Source organism: Meriones unguiculatus, chromosome 7, assembly GCF_030254825.1.
Source record: "Meriones unguiculatus strain TT.TT164.6M chromosome 7, Bangor_MerUng_6.1, whole genome shotgun sequence".
In the NCBI taxonomy this organism is placed as follows: domain Eukaryota; kingdom Metazoa; phylum Chordata; class Mammalia; order Rodentia; family Muridae; genus Meriones; species Meriones unguiculatus.
Window position 1 is genome coordinate 88599938 of NC_083355.1, and position 19233 is coordinate 88619170.

Below are 19233 nucleotides of genomic sequence, written 5' to 3' on the forward strand. Positions count from 1 at the left end.
GCTTCATTGTAATAGGAACAGTGACTGTCTCTGACATGAAATGATTGTCCTGCTCTTTAATTACCTCCCCCTGAGGGGGAAGCAGCATTGCCAGGCCACAGAAGAAGACAATGCAGCCACTCCTAATTGACTAGGATCAGAAGGAAGGAAAAGAAGTCCTCCCCTATCAGTGGACTTGGGGAGGGGCATGCATGCAAAGGATGGAGGAAGGGAGGGATTGGGACGGGAGGAGGGAGGGAACCACAGAGGGGATACAAAGTGAATAAAGTGTAATTAATAAAGAATTAAAAAAAAGAGAGGTCAGTAGTGTTGCATGGTTTTGGCATGCCCCCTGGTGGTAAAAGTGATGACTCACCAACGCTTGCCAGACCATGCTTTCAATTGGAAGTGGCCACAGCCTACAAGTGGCCATCTCAAAACCTGGTCCTTGTTCACAATCTAATGGGCAGCACATAAGCATCATCCAGCCGGTTTCCGAAACACTCTGTCCACTCACTTTCTGCATTCTAATTGGACTTCTAACAGTGTAAACATTATTTAAGGTTCAAAAGGAAGAAAACAAACTCAAAAAGAAGAAAAATACTGCATTACCTGAAGCCATCAAGCATCTGAGAGCAGACCATGTTTCTTATACTAATCAATAATAGCAAACACTTCTTTGTTACTCGTTCTTTATCTCTGGATTCTTCATATCACCCGCTTTGATTAACTAACACACTCCATCACAAATTTCCAACCTGCAAATGAAGTACCCAAGATTCAAGTTATGTAAGGTAATTTGTGTAAGGTTTATAAATGACAGATCTGAGAGTTCAATTGAAGTCCACTCATTTGGTCGACTCCCACTGAAGTTTGCTCTTTCCAGGAGGAAAAATGACATTGAAGATCATCTAGATAAACGTTCCACATATATTTGTTTCTTGTCTGCTGAACACTGTTATTAAATGCGACCTGACCATGTAGTTAGATAAGAACTGTTGCTACTAATATCCCTTCTCTGTTTTGTATTAATAACAGTTGGTGGCTATCATCTGTTTTCTTTGTGTTGGTCATTGTTCTAAGAGGTTTTCATAATTAAACTCATTTCATGATCTTGGTACTGTCATTATATCCTGCTTCCACATGAGAAGGCTTAGAAAGTAAGTAGTTCAGTTTCCCAAAGATAGTTATTCCCATTTGAATTCAGTATGTAAAATAGCATTTTCCTCAGTGTGGTATAAAGTAGAAACAAGCTTGTTTTCAGATGATCTGTGCTACGGTTTTGCTAGTATGTAGGAGCCAAAGAAGAAGCTGAGTGAGTCTATGTACTAATGAACTTTGATATAAGGGGAGATCTGAGAGAGTGCTGGTTATGAGCAAATAAAGATCCAGAAGCAGAAAAGATAAGACCCATCAAGAATCCTACTAAGTCTCAATGGAGATGAGAACAGGATGTCACAAGTGGTCCAGAGCAGAATGATGTTATGGGGAAATTTGGTAAAAGCATTTCTTGAGTAGATATTGTACTGCTATGTAAACTGTCCTAGTCTCTTCCCTGTGAAATCCTGCTAAGTTTTATATTGGTGCTTTGTGTTGAGACTATTTTTAGGACAGAGAGCTCCAAAGACAATATAGAACACAACCAATGACTGCATCATAAATAGAAATAGTCCCATGTGCGCTCAAAGGAAAAATGTATCAATGTCTTTAACTGATGTATTCCATGCCAGCATCTTGGAAAAAATACAATGAAAAGATTTTCCACACATATATACCTTATAAATCAATGTTGCAGTAAAGAGTAGGTAGAGCAATACTGGCAAGTGTTGTCTCTAGAAAAAAATTCATTGTGGTCCTCATGCTTTTTAGATCCATAATATCTTTCTGTTTTCATAAGCTGTTTTAACAAATATTTTCTATTTTAAAAACTTCTATAGCTTCCTTTTTTACTGTGTGTGTGTGTGTGTGTGTGTGTGTGCATATTTGTGTGTGTCCATATACCTCTGGATAGGCATAATGTTATCGTGTAGTGTGTAAAGATTCAAATGTTGATTTCTGTGGGTCCCATATCCTTGTTCTGAGAATCTCCTGTCTAAACCTTGCTCCCCAATTGTTCCCTGATATGTCAGTGAAGAAACTTGCCAATGACTGAGCAAGGGAGAGAATAGGGCTGGACTTCCTGTCAGCCAGGGGAGACGAAGAGAAAGAGAAGTGGGGATTGATCCCTGAGGAGAAGTCCAGGAGCCATCAGGAGGAGCAGCTGTAGCAGAGAAAGCCATAAAAGCAAATATCTCAGAGATTTACACTGGGTGGGGAGAGGGGGCAGACCAGCTCAGAGAGTTAAGATAGATTAGTACTAGCCAGGCCAGTGGCACACACCTGTAATCCCAGCACTCAGCGAGGCAGAGGCAGGTGGATTTCTGTAAGCTCGAGGCCAGCCTGGTCTACAAAGTGAGTCCAGGACATCCAAGGACTACACAGAGAAATCCTGTCTTGAAAACAAAAACAAAAGATTAATACTGTGCAGTTCATGTGCCATAAAGCGTATCAAATAAAGTAGTCTCAATTATTTGAGTGCTAGCTTAGTTAAGAGAGAAACTGCAACACAATTTTCAAACTACCACTAACACCTGTGTAAACTCATACAAAGATGTTGAAAGCCTTCGTCTATATCTCTCTCTTTATATTTTCTTACTGAGTCAGCAAGCTAGTAAGCAGAACTTCCCCCATGGCCTCCATATCAGTTCCTGCCTTGACTTCCCTCAGTGATGGCTGTTGCCTGGAAGGGTAACTTAAATAAACCCTTTCCTCGTCTAGTTGTTTTGGGTCTTGGTGTTTTATCACAGCAATAAAAAAGACAGACATTAGTAGCAGTAGCTACTAGTAGCGGGGTATTTTTGTAACAAATCTGACAATATTTGGGAGGACTGTGGAAAGACTTTGAGACTTTGGACTCGAAAAGATTTTGAGTGTTCAAAGCTCAGTGGGCTGTTCAATGGGAGCCTGGAGAGTAAGAGTGTTGAGAGAAACTCAGATAGTAGAGGCTTGGCTTGTGAAGTTTCACAAGGAAGTTTGAGAGTTCCTCAAAGACTATTAGGGTCATTTGATATTTTGAATTAAGATTCTGGATCTGGTCAGCTGGGGCTGAAGAATTAACTCTAATTAAACAGAGACCAGAAACCTTTGCTTTGAAGGAACAGCTAATGAATAATGAACTGCGGTTAGGAGACCAACATCGCCTGGTCTGTGCTGCTGCCTAAATCCATGTTGATTTTGACACCCATAGACTGTGCAGCCACCAGGGACCATGTCGATGTGAGTGGCCTATCCTGCTATGTTAATGCCTATGGGTCATTTTGCAGCCAGGGCCTGTGTTGATGTCCATAGCCTCTGTTACCACCAAGGGCTAGACCAATGTCCACGGTCTATGATGCCACCTGAAGCCATGTTGATGTCCGCAGGTCATGTAGCCACAAGAGTCCATGTTGCTGTCTGTGGCCTGTGCTGCCACCAAGGACCACAATGGTGTCTATGGCCTGTGCTGCAGCAGAGGGCTCTGCCAATGTCTGTGATCTGTACTGCCAGTGGGGGCCATGTAGACATCCATGGCCCTTCATGTCACCAGAAGCTATATGAAGTCCGTGATCCATGCTCCAGCTGATTGTAAAGAGCGAGGAAGTTACTTTTTAAGTGGTACGAATGACTGCAGACTCACAGTTGAGAGTCATAGAAGGACCCTGTGACAACCTCCTCCTCCATCAATCTTCATCCCACCCCCCACCCCCCAAAAGTAACAGACTAGGCAGGAAGCAGTCAAAGAGAACTCTTTAACATTTTGATATGGATGCTGAAGTGTCGCTCTCCAAAACAGATGGCTTCTGGCAGGGGATAAGGATAAGGAAGGACTCCATTTTCCTTAAGGATCTGTCCACTGGGAGTTTGACCATCCTCCAGTGAGTATATGGGCAACACAAATTGGACTTGTAGGGGTTATTTTTCCTCTTCTTTCTTTTTTTTTGTTGGGGGGGGGCATAGGCTTAATAAGAGTGGTGGGTGGCATACCTGGGAGGAACGGGAAGTGTGTGATTGTGGTGCATTAGGTGAAATTCCCAAATAATCAGTACAAACATGGAGAGAGAGAGACAGAGAGAGAAAGAGAGAGATAGGGGGAACCTCACCCAAGGCAGACTCTTCTGGAAAGTGTTTCCTCTCAATCAGAACACGGAAGCCACAGCCCAGGAGTGGAGGTTTCAACTCATGCTGGCAACCGAACTTGGTAGTGTAACAGTCAACTCAGGTAACACTGGATTTGAAGGCATGAAGGGGTCATGGAGTATAGCTGAGGCTTGGCATTTTTTGGCAGGGCTGGAGTTCCTGAAGGGATGCATGGAGAGGCCATTGGTGAAGGTATAGCCTCAGCTGCAGTAGAAGGCCCAGGTCTAAAGAGGTCAGGGAGAAGTTGAGGCTTTGTACCAGGTATCAGGGTCAGAGTCCTTAAAGAGATACCAGGAGGAACTACCGATGAAAGCACGGCACAGCTGTAACAGCAGACACCAGCATCTTAGAGATAGGGGTACCAAAAGACAGCTGCCGAGCACAGCAACTGCAGAGCAGGGTTCAGACTAGGAGACAAACTTCATGTGCTTGCAGCAGTTCCCAAGAAGTAAAGCAAGCTATCCAAACCCTCTGGAGCCCAAAGGATCATGAAAGGGCCTCAGATGTCAAGCACCAAACTTTCTACACTATTGAATCTGGGTTTTGATTTTATTTGTAATTGTACATGTGTGACTGAGTTCTTCCCTTTAAGGTTAAAAAAGTATTTAACTTTTTTGTCTTTAGTTTTGTCCTTGTTTCATCTTACAGGAACCCATAGTTAGAAAGAGTTTCGTTATTTCAGAGAAACTTTGGAATTTTAAATAGCCTTTGAACTTTGAAAGAGACTAGATGTTTTAAAGATATTGAACATTTAAAGTGTTGAGATTTTTACTGACAGTGGGACTTTCAAAGGTTGGGATGGTTTGCACTGTCAAATAAATAGAAGCATGACATCATGGGAACAAGAAATGTTATGGCTTAATACATGCCATATTAGTATGTCAAGTTGACAAGAGGCAGATTATTATGGTTGGCTTTCATGTCAACTACGCACAAACGAGGGTCATATGGAAAGAATCATAATCAAGAAAATGTCTCTATATGATTGACCTATAGGCAAGTATGCAGTTAATTTTTCTTGAATGATGACTGACATGGGAGAACCTAGCCCCTTGTGGATGGTGCTACCCCTGAGCAGTCCTGAGGTGGATAAGAAAGGAAGCTGAGTAAGCGATAGGGAGCAAACCAGAAATGCAGAAATTCCTCCATGGCCTCTGAATTAGTTCCTGCCCTGACTTCCCTCAGTGATGGACCCGACTTCCCTCAGTGATGGACCATTGCCTGGACATGTAAGCAAAATAAACCCTTTCTTTTTCAAGTTGCTTTTGGTCACACTGTTTTATCACAGCCAGAGAAAGGTAACTGAAATCAGTTTGCCATTTTCCATTAAGTAACATTCTAAGATTCTAAAATTAACCTGTTGAAATGAACCGAAATTTTTGAGGGAAAAGTGTGTGGGTTTTTTTTTTTTAATTTTTTAATCCTTTGTAATAGTTATAGCAGGAATAGTTCAGCTAAAGATTCATGTATTTAAGAATTCAGCATTAAGATTACACAGGCTGGAGAACTGAGACCGCCTAAGCAGAAGTAAACAGAGAAAACAAGCTGTTCGTTTTAAAAACACAACTCTACCTTTCACATCATTTTGCTTAGGGATGACGACAGCAGATCTAACAAACAAACCAGAACCAACTCCCAGACTATGCATAGCACAGGCATCTGATAATCTTAATAGACATGTCACATCTTACCATCATGCACTGCATACGAATGATGTAAATTATATCATTTCCTTAACAGGTTCAATGGCTTCAGAGGCTGATTTATGAAGTATTAGGAATAAAAGAAAAGACCGTTACTAGATTATCATTGCTTATTTATAGGCTTAACATAGTCACTATTTTATTGGGAAAATTTGGATCCAAGCCTATGATTTTCATCAGAAACCACAATGAAGTAGCAGAATGTTCCAGTTGCTGGTAGAAAAACAGTATGAGTGAGTTATAGGAAAGAAGAATGCATGGCACATTATGGTAGTAGTAGTCACATTTTTTACAGATAGGTAGGGGTGTGTGTGTGTGTGTGTGCGTGTGTGTGTGTGTTTTCAACACTGCTACTTTCACTTGCAAGTAGACAGAAAAACATACAGGCATATTTGACTTTTTAATAAAAAAAATTTTCTGCCATCACAACCAGGTTTGAATTGCACAGGTCTGAAATCTTTCTGCTTCTTCCTACAGGTCCTGTTGAAAACATTTTATTGGAAAGAAGTAAGCACACTCAAGTTGCCTTAGACTTAAGAGTTTCTGGGTTTCGTCCTTGGAGGAGTTCAGGATCTTCCCAAGGCCTCGGACCTCGAATATTCTTCCAGTCTTCAAAAGTAGAGTCCTTTATTTTCTATAAGACCACAAAGTCAAACACATTAGTTCAAAAGCCCAGTGGCTTTGCCTGAGGCATCACCAAGTACTGAGCAAGTAAAGGAAAACCCAAAAGGCTCCAGGACAGTTCAGCAAACAGACCACCTCCAAGCCAAGCTCAAGGACTTCTTGGGGTTAGAACGATACTTGTTTGCTTTAGAGACATCACATCTACCTTTGCCCATAATAATAAACTCTTAGTGAAAGGAGGAGTCTACCCTCTTTCTGAGAGCACAAAAAAAAAAAAAAAAAAAAAAAAAAAAAAGGAAGAGCCTGGAAAACCAGGGTCCGTGTGAAGCTGCTCTAGCCTAGCAATAGCTGAAAGGCTGGTGGGGGTGCCAATGGAAAAAAGAACTAAGGTGCAGACCCTAGTGTCTTCACAAAGATGACGACCAAACTGACTTGTCCTGCGCCTGAGAAGTGAGCGACACTGGGCTTCAGAATGAAGTCATTCTCCACAGTCAACCTTAGGGAAGTATTCATCTGTAAGCAGAACTATTCAATTACACTATAAAGCATCCTAGCCTCACTTAGTCTCAGCCGTCTCAAGCACAGGAAGGAGACAGGAGAAAATGGATAGACAGAAAAGGTCCTTTATTCTCTCCAATGATCACTTTTATATACTTGCCTCTGTTCTGAAATAACTAAGGAGGAGAGAAAAAAAGGCTAGGAGATCAAAAGGTTATATCCAGACATGGAGAAAGTGAGGTATGTTTCCCTTGACACTTAGATACGAGGTACTCACTCTTTTACTGACTAGCTATGCAATCTTTACCACGTAGCACAGGCCACCTTGGCATCATCTCTCTTACAAATGATCACTAGAAGGTGAGACAAAATGTTGTATATTCTGCTCTTAAATTTTATGATTCCTAAAAGAACTACACAGAAAATCTACTCCCAGATAAACCTCCATAGCACCACTGCACACACAGTGCTACTTCCTCAAGCACACACCCCATGGTTTCAACCAAATGGCAAGAAAGCACTAAATAAAAGCGGTTTTCTTGAAAAGTCAGGAGCAAGTAGTAACTATATACGAGTATGCAAAATGCTATTAATTTAGCTAAGTATTTTCAAGTATGGTTATGTGTAATGAAAGTTTTGCTGTCTTTTAAAACTCAGTTATGTTATATAAATATGTTTTTGTTTTCATTCCAAGTGTGGGAGTTTAGTTTGGGCTTTAGTTTGTCCACGGTTGATAACTGTTTTGTGTCAGGCATAGTCGCGATCTTTGACAGCTGGTAACAACCTGTTTTGTGTGGCAGGGAGAGGGGTGTGGTCTAGGGCTCTGAGGATATAAATAGGAGGGCCCAGAAAGAGAAAGTGCGGCTTTTTAGAGAGTCCAGGGGACAGTGTAGCGGCTTGGAGATAAATACAGAGAAACATTTCAACGTGGTGGCTTGGAGGAGACTGCTTGCTGCATTCGCTGTTGACAGAGAATTGATATAGCCCCAAAAGAACCCTCTGACCCTAAACAAGCCGAGAGAGGTAAAGGGCTCTTCGCTCCCTCTCCCCACTAACTTTCTCTCTTCTACCTAGGAACTCCAAATAAATAGAGTTTAAAAATGAATACAGTAGTTATGAAATGATGAAAAGCAATGTTTCTCAACCTTCCGAACACTGCAATCCTTTAATACAGTTCATGTTGTGGTGACCCTCTACCATAAAATTATTTTTGTTGCTACTTCATAACTGTAACTTTGCTACTGTTGTGAATTGTAATGTAAATATCTGACATTTCTGATGTTCTTAAAGGGGTCACAACCCAAGGGTTGAGAACACTTATCTAAAGGAGTTAAAGGGCCTGTTTGTTTGTTTGTTTGTTTGTTTGTTTTTAAACACAGTCTATATAACCCAGGCTAGCACTAAATTCATAGTAGCCTAAGCAGCAATCCTAGTGCCTTGAACTCCCCAACTTCTAGGATAACAAACATGTGCTAACATTCCTGGCAAAAGGTATTAATTGAGTAATGGCCGTTATTCAGATATATTAAAGTATATATGCTGTTAAAAATTTAAAATAATTCTTAAGATGTAAGGTTGACAAGACAGAGTCATGGAAATGTGTGTCTTTGGGAGCCATTTACAGGAAGAACTCCTTGTAGAAAATATGCAAAACATACAGCTGGCTGAATGCCAGACTGTGCACATATGCTAGGCAAGACCCAAGCCTCACAATCTAATCCCCAATGCTGTAGGACTGAATGAGGAGCATAGGACATACTGAAGAAATTCACCAGAAACTGGATACGGACCCAGTCAAGCACAGACCTCTCCTCAGTATTCTCTTGCTACCCTGACATCCAGATAAGACACTGAAAGGCTACTGTTGCTTAAGAATAAAACTTTTGATTCACAGCACCAAATTTAAAGCCAAACCCCTGGCAACACCCTCTGGTGTATATGTGTGTAGTCTGGAGGAGTGTAATTAAATAATGAGGCCTATCAAGCTAACGGGCACAGGAAACAATGGAGCTTGTCCCCAGATTCCCCTTTATAAAACAAAACAAACAAATAAAACAACAAAAAGCTCACATATTTTGTAACAGCTCAGGTAGCTCCACTGCTGAAGTCTAAATGAAAAACTCTTTAATCTCGATCACTTCTGGTTCCAGATTTCAGATAATTTACCAAATACCACACATTCAAATTAAATTTTTTTTCTTCACTAATTTATCTTGAGAAACAGAACCAATCATGACTATTAAGACTCTTACAAAACATAGAATATCAACATACTATACCTCATACTCTGACTCTAAAGTTATTTTGTTCACTTTCAACTTTTTCTCCAATTCAGGATCAATCTGTAGAAAAGAAGGAAAAAAAAGCATATATTATTTAATTCTTTTACATTAATTTTCACTTGACTATTTGTCCATTTTGTACATTTAAAAGTCATAGGAGAGCTGAGCCTGATGGTGAATGCCTTTCATCTCAGCACTGAGGAGGCAGAAACAGGAGGATCAGCCTATTCTACATAGTGAATCCCAGGCCAACCAGGGACACAGTGACACTCTGTCTCAAGCAAACATACAAACGAAGTCATAGGAAAGATGGCTAAGATAGTTCAGCCAATTTAAGCATACATTAAAATCTCTACCATCCACTGTGCTATTTAATGCATAATGATAATTAATACACAATTCCAGCCACCGATACACTGTATACACTGTATACACTGAGAAAGCATACAGTATACTTTATACACTGAGCATCTGTTGTGTGCCAGGCATTTGTATATGCATATACTGTTTAATGCTCACAAAACCTGTACGATGAACATGAATTTCATCTTCATTATTACATGTAAGGGAAGCAAGGCACAGGAGCTTGAATAACTTGTGAAAGATACACATGTTAGTGTTAAGCATTGGCCCTCTGCCTCCAGAGGCAACCTTATTCACCACCAATGTAAATTTTGTAGCACAGATATATTTAAAATGCTACTATATAATGCACTTGAAAAACAAAAGAATCCCCTCGAAAGACCAAATAAAGAATTAGCTATGGAAAATTTGGGGTTCCACAAGGGCACTTTGAAACTTGCTTATTGCCTGTGAGTGACAAAGAAGAGTGTAACTGGTGAAACAAACAAGACAAAGTAAATGAAATACCTGAGTATGAGTGACTTAACAGGGTCTATGAAAAAGTAGTGAGGCAGGGATATAATCCCAGGATTCCATTACAATGATGTATGGATAGAGACAAATGAGACAAATCAAAAAGGGGTATTTTGTGACAAGTAGATCCAAAAATCCCAACATATGTGTGCCTGGGGTTCCAGAATGGTATCAGTGCTATTGAGTACATCAGATTAAAATGTTCAAAGAAGTCAAAATAATTTATAAAACAAACAAATAAATAAATAAAATTAACCAAAAACTCAATTAAGTCTTCAGTTTGGGGATCAACAGGAAAAAAAAATCTCACTATAGGAAGAAGGTTTCCAAGAGCTGAGAATTGGAGTTGAAACCCATTTTCCCCCTTTGCTCCACTTGCCAAACCTGAAAAAGAGTATGGCCTCATCACCAAGGGTTAATGTTACAGCCAGCTAGCATATGCATCCTCTCATCTAGGAAACTTATGGAAAAAAATAAAGAGAGAAAGGAAAAGAATTATTGGAAATGTCCACTGGAAAAGGGGAAGGGGAAAGGAGGCATAAGAAAAGGTGCTATGGTAGTGAATATTATCAAAGCACATTACATACATGTATGAAAATGTCATAACGAAGCCTATTACTTTGTACAATTTACATGATAATTTTAAAAGAAGAGGAACCAAGGCTGGAAACAAGGTAGATGCCACTCCTGGAGGTTAGAGAAATCATCACACAGAGCTATAAAGACAAAAGCAGAAAGCAAATGATACATGACAGAAATTTATCTCTCAAAACAATTACTAAATTAGTAATTCCTAAATTCCTAAATTCTAAACTCCATAAGACAAGAGTATCTAGCTAAGCTGGAAATCTCTAAAAAGTAGAAGTGAGTTTTCTAGCGTACTAACTGAAAGTCATACAGGGTCAGATCTGAAGAATAAAGAAGAACCAGAGATGTGGTAACGCCAACTTGAACTTTAACCAAACCAGGACCCAGCTCACACTCAAGTATTAAAGGGACTAGACCCCATTCTACCTGCCTAGAAAAAAAAATGATAAACTGTTTTTGAAGGAAAAACAATATCACCTAGAACCTTTACAGTTACCTATAAACAATAATCTTTAACTGAAAATAATTATAAGGCATTCAAAGATAAAATGGTATAGTTAAAATGAAGAAAAAGTTAATAATTATATCCTTATAGGAGATGGAAATTTTAAGTAATTATAATTCACAAAGTCACTTTAAGTCACTGAAGAAAAAAATGGATAAAATATGACATTATGGAAAATTTCCTCTAGATTATTGAAAAACATAATATAAAAATTAAGTGAACAGTTTAGAAGTGAAAAATGTGTATCAAATCACAAAGTTAATGGACAGGTTTAGTGAGAAATCTTACATAACAAAAAACAGATTTAGTGATTAGAAGAGAAAAGAGCAGAGAGACTCTAGGGATGGGTATATAGACAAAAAGCGTTAGGGACAGATTAGCAGGGTACTCTGCAGCTCATTCGGGCCACAAACTTACACAGGTTAAAGTCCACTCTGTAGTTCTTACAGCCCATGAGTTTATGCATAGTGCATGCCATCGCTCTTAACTGCTGCATGCAGTTAAGCAGTTTCACAGTACAGGCTAAGGCTCCTGCAGCCCCTGAGCTTAGACATAGATCAATAGTCTATGGATCTTAAAGTGCCATGGAGGAAGCAGAAAGAAAACTGAGGAAGAAAACATTTTACAAAACATTTTACAAAACATCAACCTTTTTTTATGTGTTCCATGGTTTTGCTTAAAGTCCTCAAAGAATTCAAATGTCAATTTAAAACTCCATTTTTTTTTCCACATTAGCGTACCTAAGAGTTAAGAAAAACATTTCTTGCTTCCATGATTTAACATTAATCTTTCCTTCATTCTGCTAGAAGTCAAACCCAGTGCTTTCTCGGTGTTAGGCAGGTGCTCTACCACTGAGCTCCACCCCCAGGTCAAGCTATCCCTGTGTATAATATAGCAGAAAGGATAAGCCTTGATAAGACTGTGCAAGACCAACTGTGTTCTTGAGGGCAACAATATATCTAGTGTTAGAACTTCTCCTTTTGCTCACCACTAGATTATATTTTGGTTCTACCTCATGAATTAGAAAAATAGAATTTTAATTGTAGATCAGGCAAAGAAATAGTATAATAAGTTAGTATGGTATGCACAAGCTAGCTCAAGATTTACTATTTGAGGTTAAGTACTGGTGTCTTAAGATGAACCAATTTAGGACTGATTTATAAGTACTTGCCTATCTTATCCTGTATATGTGGGAGTCAATCTTCATATGTGTTCTCATCCCTGTGTCCAATACACTACACCCAACTGCAATTCTTTTTGCATACTGTGCAGTATGCTGTTTTGGTTATATAACTCCCTAATCCAGCTGTGTGTGCCCTTCATTATCTGTCAAGTAACAGGATTATTTGGCTTTCTTTTCCAGTGATGTCTGGATCATATAAGCACTGCTATTATGATTATTACTTTTATTATCTGATCTTGAAAATAGAATCACAATATTTACATTAAATATTAAGCTAGTACTATCTTGTTAGGAAGCACAATAAATAGGCAAGTCAGAGACTGTCCTAGTCACAAATGCATGCATTTAAACTGCATGCTTGCTCATATTACTTGGTTTAATGTAGCAACAGAGGGTCCATTATCACAGTGAATGACACTTGTATCTATATATGATGGTACATTGCATATTATTATTTAGAAAAGCCTTCAAACATCAGGTATGTGCTCCCTCTCCCCAAATTACAACACCCTTCTCAATTAATGAACCAGAGTTCTTGTGTAAGACCCTGCATAAATTTCACAGTGAAAGTGTAATTACAGAGGGTGAGAATACTAGCTCTGCCCTGGAATAGCCACATAACTATATAGATATAGACAATATAGTTTTCTGGGCCTTTGTTTCCACACCTGTAAAACAGAGGACCTAGTATACTCATACAACAATGCAGATACTGTAGAAAGATAGGTATCTTTATTTATAATAAAAATACTTACTATCTTGTAAAGTATTTTGTACCCTTAGAAGGTAAACAAACAGGAATGCCATTGGTCAACTAACTGATATTTACTATAAATAAAGATAGGTATCTTTATTTATAATAAAAAATACTTTAGTAACTTTAGTATCAGTTACTAAAGAGAAATGGCAGTGTATTTACATCACTGGCATTACAATTTATAATTAGAAAAATAAAATGAAGTAAAATTATTGATCCATGTTCTTTAGTTTCTTAAAAATATAAGAAACAAATACATCTGAGAATATTTGGGGGAACTATTAAAACAACATTACAAACTCCCTAGTGAATGCAGAAAACTGTTACCAAATGCTTTAAATGATTCCCTTTCCTGGACTCATTAGTGATATTTTAAAGAAGAGAGGGTGCAAAGACCACCAATGGGTTTGCAAGACAAGTCAGATTAATAAATCTAAGTGAACTGAGCATGTACTTCTCCTAAACTGAAACACATACATTCAGACACAAGTCAAACACCAATTACAGCTCTTACCTTAATCTTCACAGCATCATATCGGATTTGTGAAAACTCACGAAGACCAAAAGAACCTCCAACAACCAGCAACTGAAACAAAGGAAGGGAATAGCTATACAAAATAGAGGGGCAGACTCCACTTGGCTACATTCAGTTAAACAATGAAGACTATAAACAACCTACAGAATATTTTTCCTAGAAAATTATTACTTATCTTTTAAAAGTAGATGTGTTGGGAGTTACCTTCACAGGCATTCCAGTGACACATATTGAACCCTAAATTCATTATGGTTTTTCCTATACATAAAACAAAGTTTAATTTTCAAAAGAGGCATAAAAAGATTATCAACAATAACTAATAATAAACTACAATGATAATATATTGCATTAAATGTCATTTAAAGCTTATGGTTTTGTTTGTTTGTTTGTTTGTTTGTTTTTGGACAACAACTGACAAGCAAGTGAAACCTCAGTGAGGATACTATATTATCCTGGATAAATTATACAGATCATTACTGAATGCTCTAAATCAATACCAGAGATGTATTTGACTTTCCTTGTTTGCTGTTTTTTGAGACAGGGTATGGTGATTTGAATAAGAACGGCCCCCAAAGGCTCATATATTTGAATGCTTAGTCATCAGGAAGTAGCACACTTAAAAGGATTTGGAGGTATGGTCTTCTTGGGGTAGGTGTGGACTTGTTGGAGGATGTATGTCACTGGGGGCAGTCTTTGGAGTGTCAGAAGCCCAAGCCAGGTGGCTCTCTCTTCCTACTGCCTGCAGATCCAGATGTAGAACTCTTGGTTCTTTTTCCAGCAGCATGTCTGCCTGCTTGCTGCTATGCTTCCCACCGTGAAGACAATGGATTAAACCCCAGAAACTGTAAGCCAGCCCCAATTAAATGTTTTGCTTTATAAGAGTTGCCATGGTCATGGTGTCTCTTCACAGCCACAGAACAGCAACTAAGGCACAGTGTCTCCTTAGCCAAGATGGCCTTAAACTTGCTCTGTGCCTGAGGATCACCTTAAACTTCTGATCCTCCTGCTTCCAAACTCAAGAGGAAATAAAAGCACACCCAACTAAATGATAGACTAATGTTAAGTAGAGTTTGGAGTGAAGCAGTCTCAGTACTTAAGTTCTTTTAGAGATTTTGTACCCTTAGAAGGTAAACAAACAGGAATGCCATTGGTCAACTAACTGATTAGACCAAGTCAAATAATGCAAATGTCTAACTCTAGCCAATTAAGTTACTTTTGTAGTTTCTTTGTCTATAAATATTCACTGCCAATGTAGCAGGACAGAACTCTCCAAATCTCTTTGGTTCTGAGTGCTGTTCAATTCAGGAGCCTTGTTTTTGTTTTCATTTTGGTTTTGTTGTTTCAAGACAGGGTTTCTCTGGGTAGCCTTAGCTGTCCTGTATTCCATTTGTAGACCAGGCTGGCATCAAACTCTCAGTGATCCGCCGGCCTCTGCCTCCCTGAGTGCTGGGATTAAAGGCTTGTGCCATCACTGCCTGACTTCATGAGCCTTCTTTGCTCACACAGAATTGGTAAAATTTGTTTTGTTTAAAGTTTTTCCTTTTTTAATATATTTTAGCATTTGTGCATACATGCATATGTGTGTGTGTGTGTGTGTTGTGCATACATGCATATGTGTGTGTGTGTGTGTGTGTCTATGTGTCTATGTATGTGCAGGTACATGGGGGTGCCTGTGGATGTCAGAAGAGTGCATCTAGAACTGGAGTTACAAGCAGCCCAATATGGGTCTTGGAAAAACTCTTGTCCTCTGAAAGAGCAGCCAATAGTCTTACTCAGGGAACTACTTTTCTCACCCTTCAAGATTTCCTTTTAATACTATAACTACATAGGATAAACGTGAAAATAAAACTCTGGTCTTGTCTGTGCAGAATTTCTTTCAGTTTCATAATTTTACAAAATTGGACATTGGAAAACATTCTCTTTTATTTTCTTATCAAGTGATAAAGGAGTCTTGCAGCTCATGCCACATTTCTCAGTATGCAGAAACCCTTAAAAAGGGCTTCCAAACTGCCACTGCTACTTTGCCTAAGTCCCACTCAGCTATAATTCTCACATCAGAGATGCAAAAGCTTAGCCATTAGGAGGGAAAAGCTTGATCTCTATATCACTGATTAAATAATTAAGTATAGAAGTATAAAAACATGAAGCATAAATTTAAAATCTGAAATTCATAAAAGCAACCAACTTCACTGTTGTAACTTTGAAACTTCTGAAAAATGAAAAACAAAACGAAATAAACTAAAAAAACAACAAAACCCACAAACCTACACACCTATACACATGTACACTGTACACATATACCTACACACACATGCACACACACACATATACACACATTCACTCACATATGCATACACTCACATATACACACTCACACACATACATACACATACACACACATATACACACTGGTAGGGGGTAAAAAGCAAAACAAAAAATCATAAAAAAAAAAACACCCAGCACTAGATTTAGAGTCCTGTGTTACTAGATCAGTAGCTCAACTAGAAAACCTGCTCCGTCGTCACCTCGATGCTTTTCTTCTCTCTAAGAATTTCTCTTCTGCTGCTTCCTCTCTTGCAATCTAGAGATTAATCCTCTTCTCAAGTTTTAGGGCCCTTCATTATGTCCCTTTGACTTGTAGATAAAAAGCTGTCACAATGAAAAGTTTATATTTAACAATTATACTTATGAACTATTCTTGGCTATCTTTTTTTATTTGCAATTACTTAAGACTGATACAAAATGGATGCATCAGGCTACCTTTATATATACATATAATATGTAATTATGTTATATATACATTTACTATATAAAATAATAATCAAAGAAGTGGTGTGGCAGCACACACCTTTAATCCCAGCACTTGGGAGGCAGAGGCAGGTGGATCTCTGTGAGTTCAAGGCCAGCCTGATTTACAAAGTGAATCCAGGATAGGCAGGGCTACACAGAGAAACTATGTCTTGAAAAACCAAACCAAAACAACAACAACAAAAAAGAATCTGAGAGAGAAAAGGGAATCACAGGAGACGTCGGAGGGAGAAAAGGAGGGGTGGAAATTATGTAAATACAGCACTCCTCTATGAAATTCTTGATATATATAATTTTTATATAAAAAGAATGCTATTTTATATAAACACGAGGGGTGCGTGTGTGTAGCAAACAGAAATGAATGGTTAGCTAAACACCATAATTTCATCTAAAGAAGTTTTCATGTGACTGGAGGCTTCCTCAGTGTTCCAAAGCACAGCTGACTACGATGTGATAAAAAACAGAACAGGAAAGCTTCAGAACTCAAAAAGAGGTTCCCTCAGATCACCATAGGACACGCTTTTTCCTCAGGAAACGGCATGGGGAAACAAATTAGGCATGAGAGTTTTGCCTAGACAGGACTCCAGAGCCTCTCCCTTCATAGTAAACTCTGACCATTTAAAAACTGCGAAAGAAATATCTGTGAAGGAGTCTCCTTGCTGATTAGCTCTGAAAATAGAGCAGGAAAGTAACTCTCCTCACCGTTGGATTTTTTTTTTCTTTCAATAAACATCATGACTTTTAGGATTCTGAAAGGGAAGAAAATCAGATTGGCTCCCACAGTGACAGACGGATGCAAGTCGGTGGCTAAAATGAGTGTTTCTGAATGGCAGAAGAACTTGGAGAAAACAAATTTCACACATTCCTCCTCCACAGAAATTGCTGTCATTTTATAGAAACGAATGCTTATCCTAAAACTCTTAAAGCAGACTGCAGAGTTTCCTAAAGATGAAAACAAAATCAGGACACATCAAAACCTAAAAACCCAATTACATTTCTAAAGTCAACCTCTTTATTTTAGCACTACAAATGCCAGGGACTTCACGTGTGCCAATAGCCACACCAAAATAATAAACGTCGTGTGTTTTTCAAAGCTGTTCATAAGATATCGGCGTGTGGTGAGGCAAATCAACTTGTCAATGATCAAACAACAAATGATCATAATTATTGGGGCTCCGGCTGACTGGTCTTCTGCCAATCTCTAACTTTAGCCTCAGGAAAGCTCACTGTTAAACGGAGATAGTAACAACACACACGTTCTTGAAGGGAAAGGAGAGACGGGAACCCGAGAAACACTTCTGAGTGTATACTAGGAAAGAACCTAAAAGCAGTCCCTTCCAAGCACAAGCCCCAGCCACTAGACGCCTAAAGACAGCACTCAGACGTCAGTCACGCCAGGAGGCCCCGCCCCTCCCGGAGGCCCCGCCCCGCTAGGGCGGCAGTCCACTCACCAACATGGGGACTCCGTAGCGAAGCGTCTTGTTCTTACGGAGGGCGCGCAACACCGCGGGCGCAACCATGGCTGAAGCTGCGGCCGGCTTAGCCGTCTTCGCAGCGGCCCCAGCGCGGCCCCCGGAGCCTTCTCAGGTGAAGCTGTAGACTCAGCACCCGCTCTAAGGGCCCGGCCCTCGACTGATAGGCCTCCGCAAGTCAAAAGTAATCGATCCGTCGTAACACTCTCGCCGCCTACGTCCCTACACCCGGAAGTAGAAGACACTGGGCGTTAGTTCCGGCTACTCCCGGTGCAGTTGCGTTTTTGATTTGGAAAAACCTGTAGTTCGCGTGTTCTGGATCATAACTAGCGTCTTCTGGCTCAATAAACTCAGCTAACGGGCAGGGTAAATTCCGAAGCCCATGCACAAGTAGCGTGAATTCTTCACTAGGTTAATGAGGACTTCTTAAGTCCTGGCTCATCAGTTATAACTGAACCTTTAAATTATTTTACTGTGCGATAGCTTATAGTTAATGAATGTCTGTTTTCCATTATTTAAGCAACTTTACAACCTGTTTGTGTGCCTCTGGATGACTCAAGGAACACAAGAGGCCCAAAATTAGAAACAGGCCATTTTATGGGGACACCAGCTAAGGCTGAAAGTACAATAGCTTGGATGAACCAAACACCCACTGTGTCATTTTCCAGGAAGAGCCGGAGAAAACCTTTGCACGTGCCTCTACTCCGATGCCACTGAAGTGCTTCTGGTGTAGCCTCACAAACAGTGGCCACAGGAGAAGCTCTGTCTTTTTATGCTTAGGCTAACATCCATGTCAGAGGAAAAGAGGGCCTAAAGGTAAAGGGGAGGGGGAAATTGATCTTTCACTGGACTGGAAGACAGGTTAATACATAACCTGTCTTTGTCTTGTCTTTGCCTCCACCGTTCACTACAATTTTCTTAGCAAGCTTTAAAACCCTTTGTTAAAAGACTTAAGTCTGTTAGTGTTTTCAAGTTTTTGTTTTTGGTGGTGGTGGTGGTGGTGGTGGTGGTTGGTTGGTTGGTTTTGTTTGGTTTTGCCACTCTTCATTGCATTTTCCACCCTGGAAGACATTTCTTACTGAATAAGCCATGAATTTACACACCTTCAATGTGCACCTCTTGGGACACAGTACTTGAAATGCACCTTCCCTATAGCAAACATAAATTTTTCCCTCCTCAACACTCCAGTAGTCTTTGACATACAACTT

At 39.5% G+C, this 19233-nt stretch overlaps 1 protein-coding gene across 1 annotated transcript; it reads right to left on the bottom strand.

Annotated features, from left to right (window-relative positions):
- Positions 1 to 6278: 6278 nt before the first annotated feature.
- Positions 6279 to 18267, bottom strand: LOC110542091 (cytochrome c oxidase assembly protein COX16 homolog, mitochondrial). Its single transcript, XM_060387796.1, has 4 exons — positions 18005 to 18267; positions 13725 to 13796; positions 9299 to 9361; positions 6279 to 6531 (listed from the first exon to the last, which is right to left on the bottom strand). The coding sequence occupies exons 1-4, from the start codon at positions 18071 to 18073 to the stop codon at positions 6415 to 6417; spliced, it is 321 nt and encodes a 106-aa protein (XP_060243779.1). The 5' UTR covers positions 18074 to 18267; the 3' UTR covers positions 6279 to 6414.
- Between the last annotated feature and the right edge of the window lie 966 nt (positions 18268 to 19233).

What these genes read in the sequence shown, in the direction of transcription:
- LOC110542091 (XM_060387796.1), bottom strand. Translation starts at nt 18,073, where the DNA reads ATGGTTGCGCCCGCGGTGTTGCGCGCCCTCCGTAAGAACAAGACGCTT. An exon ending in GCTACGGAGTCCCCATGTTG is followed by an intron (nt 13,797 to 18,004) that starts GTGAGTGGACTG and finishes CCTTTGTTTCAG; the next exon opens with TTGCTGGTTGTTGGAGGTTC. An exon ending in CTTTAGAGTCAGAGTATGAG is followed by an intron (nt 6,532 to 9,298) that starts GTATAGTATGTT and finishes GTGGTCTTATAG; the next exon opens with AAAATAAAGGACTCTACTTT.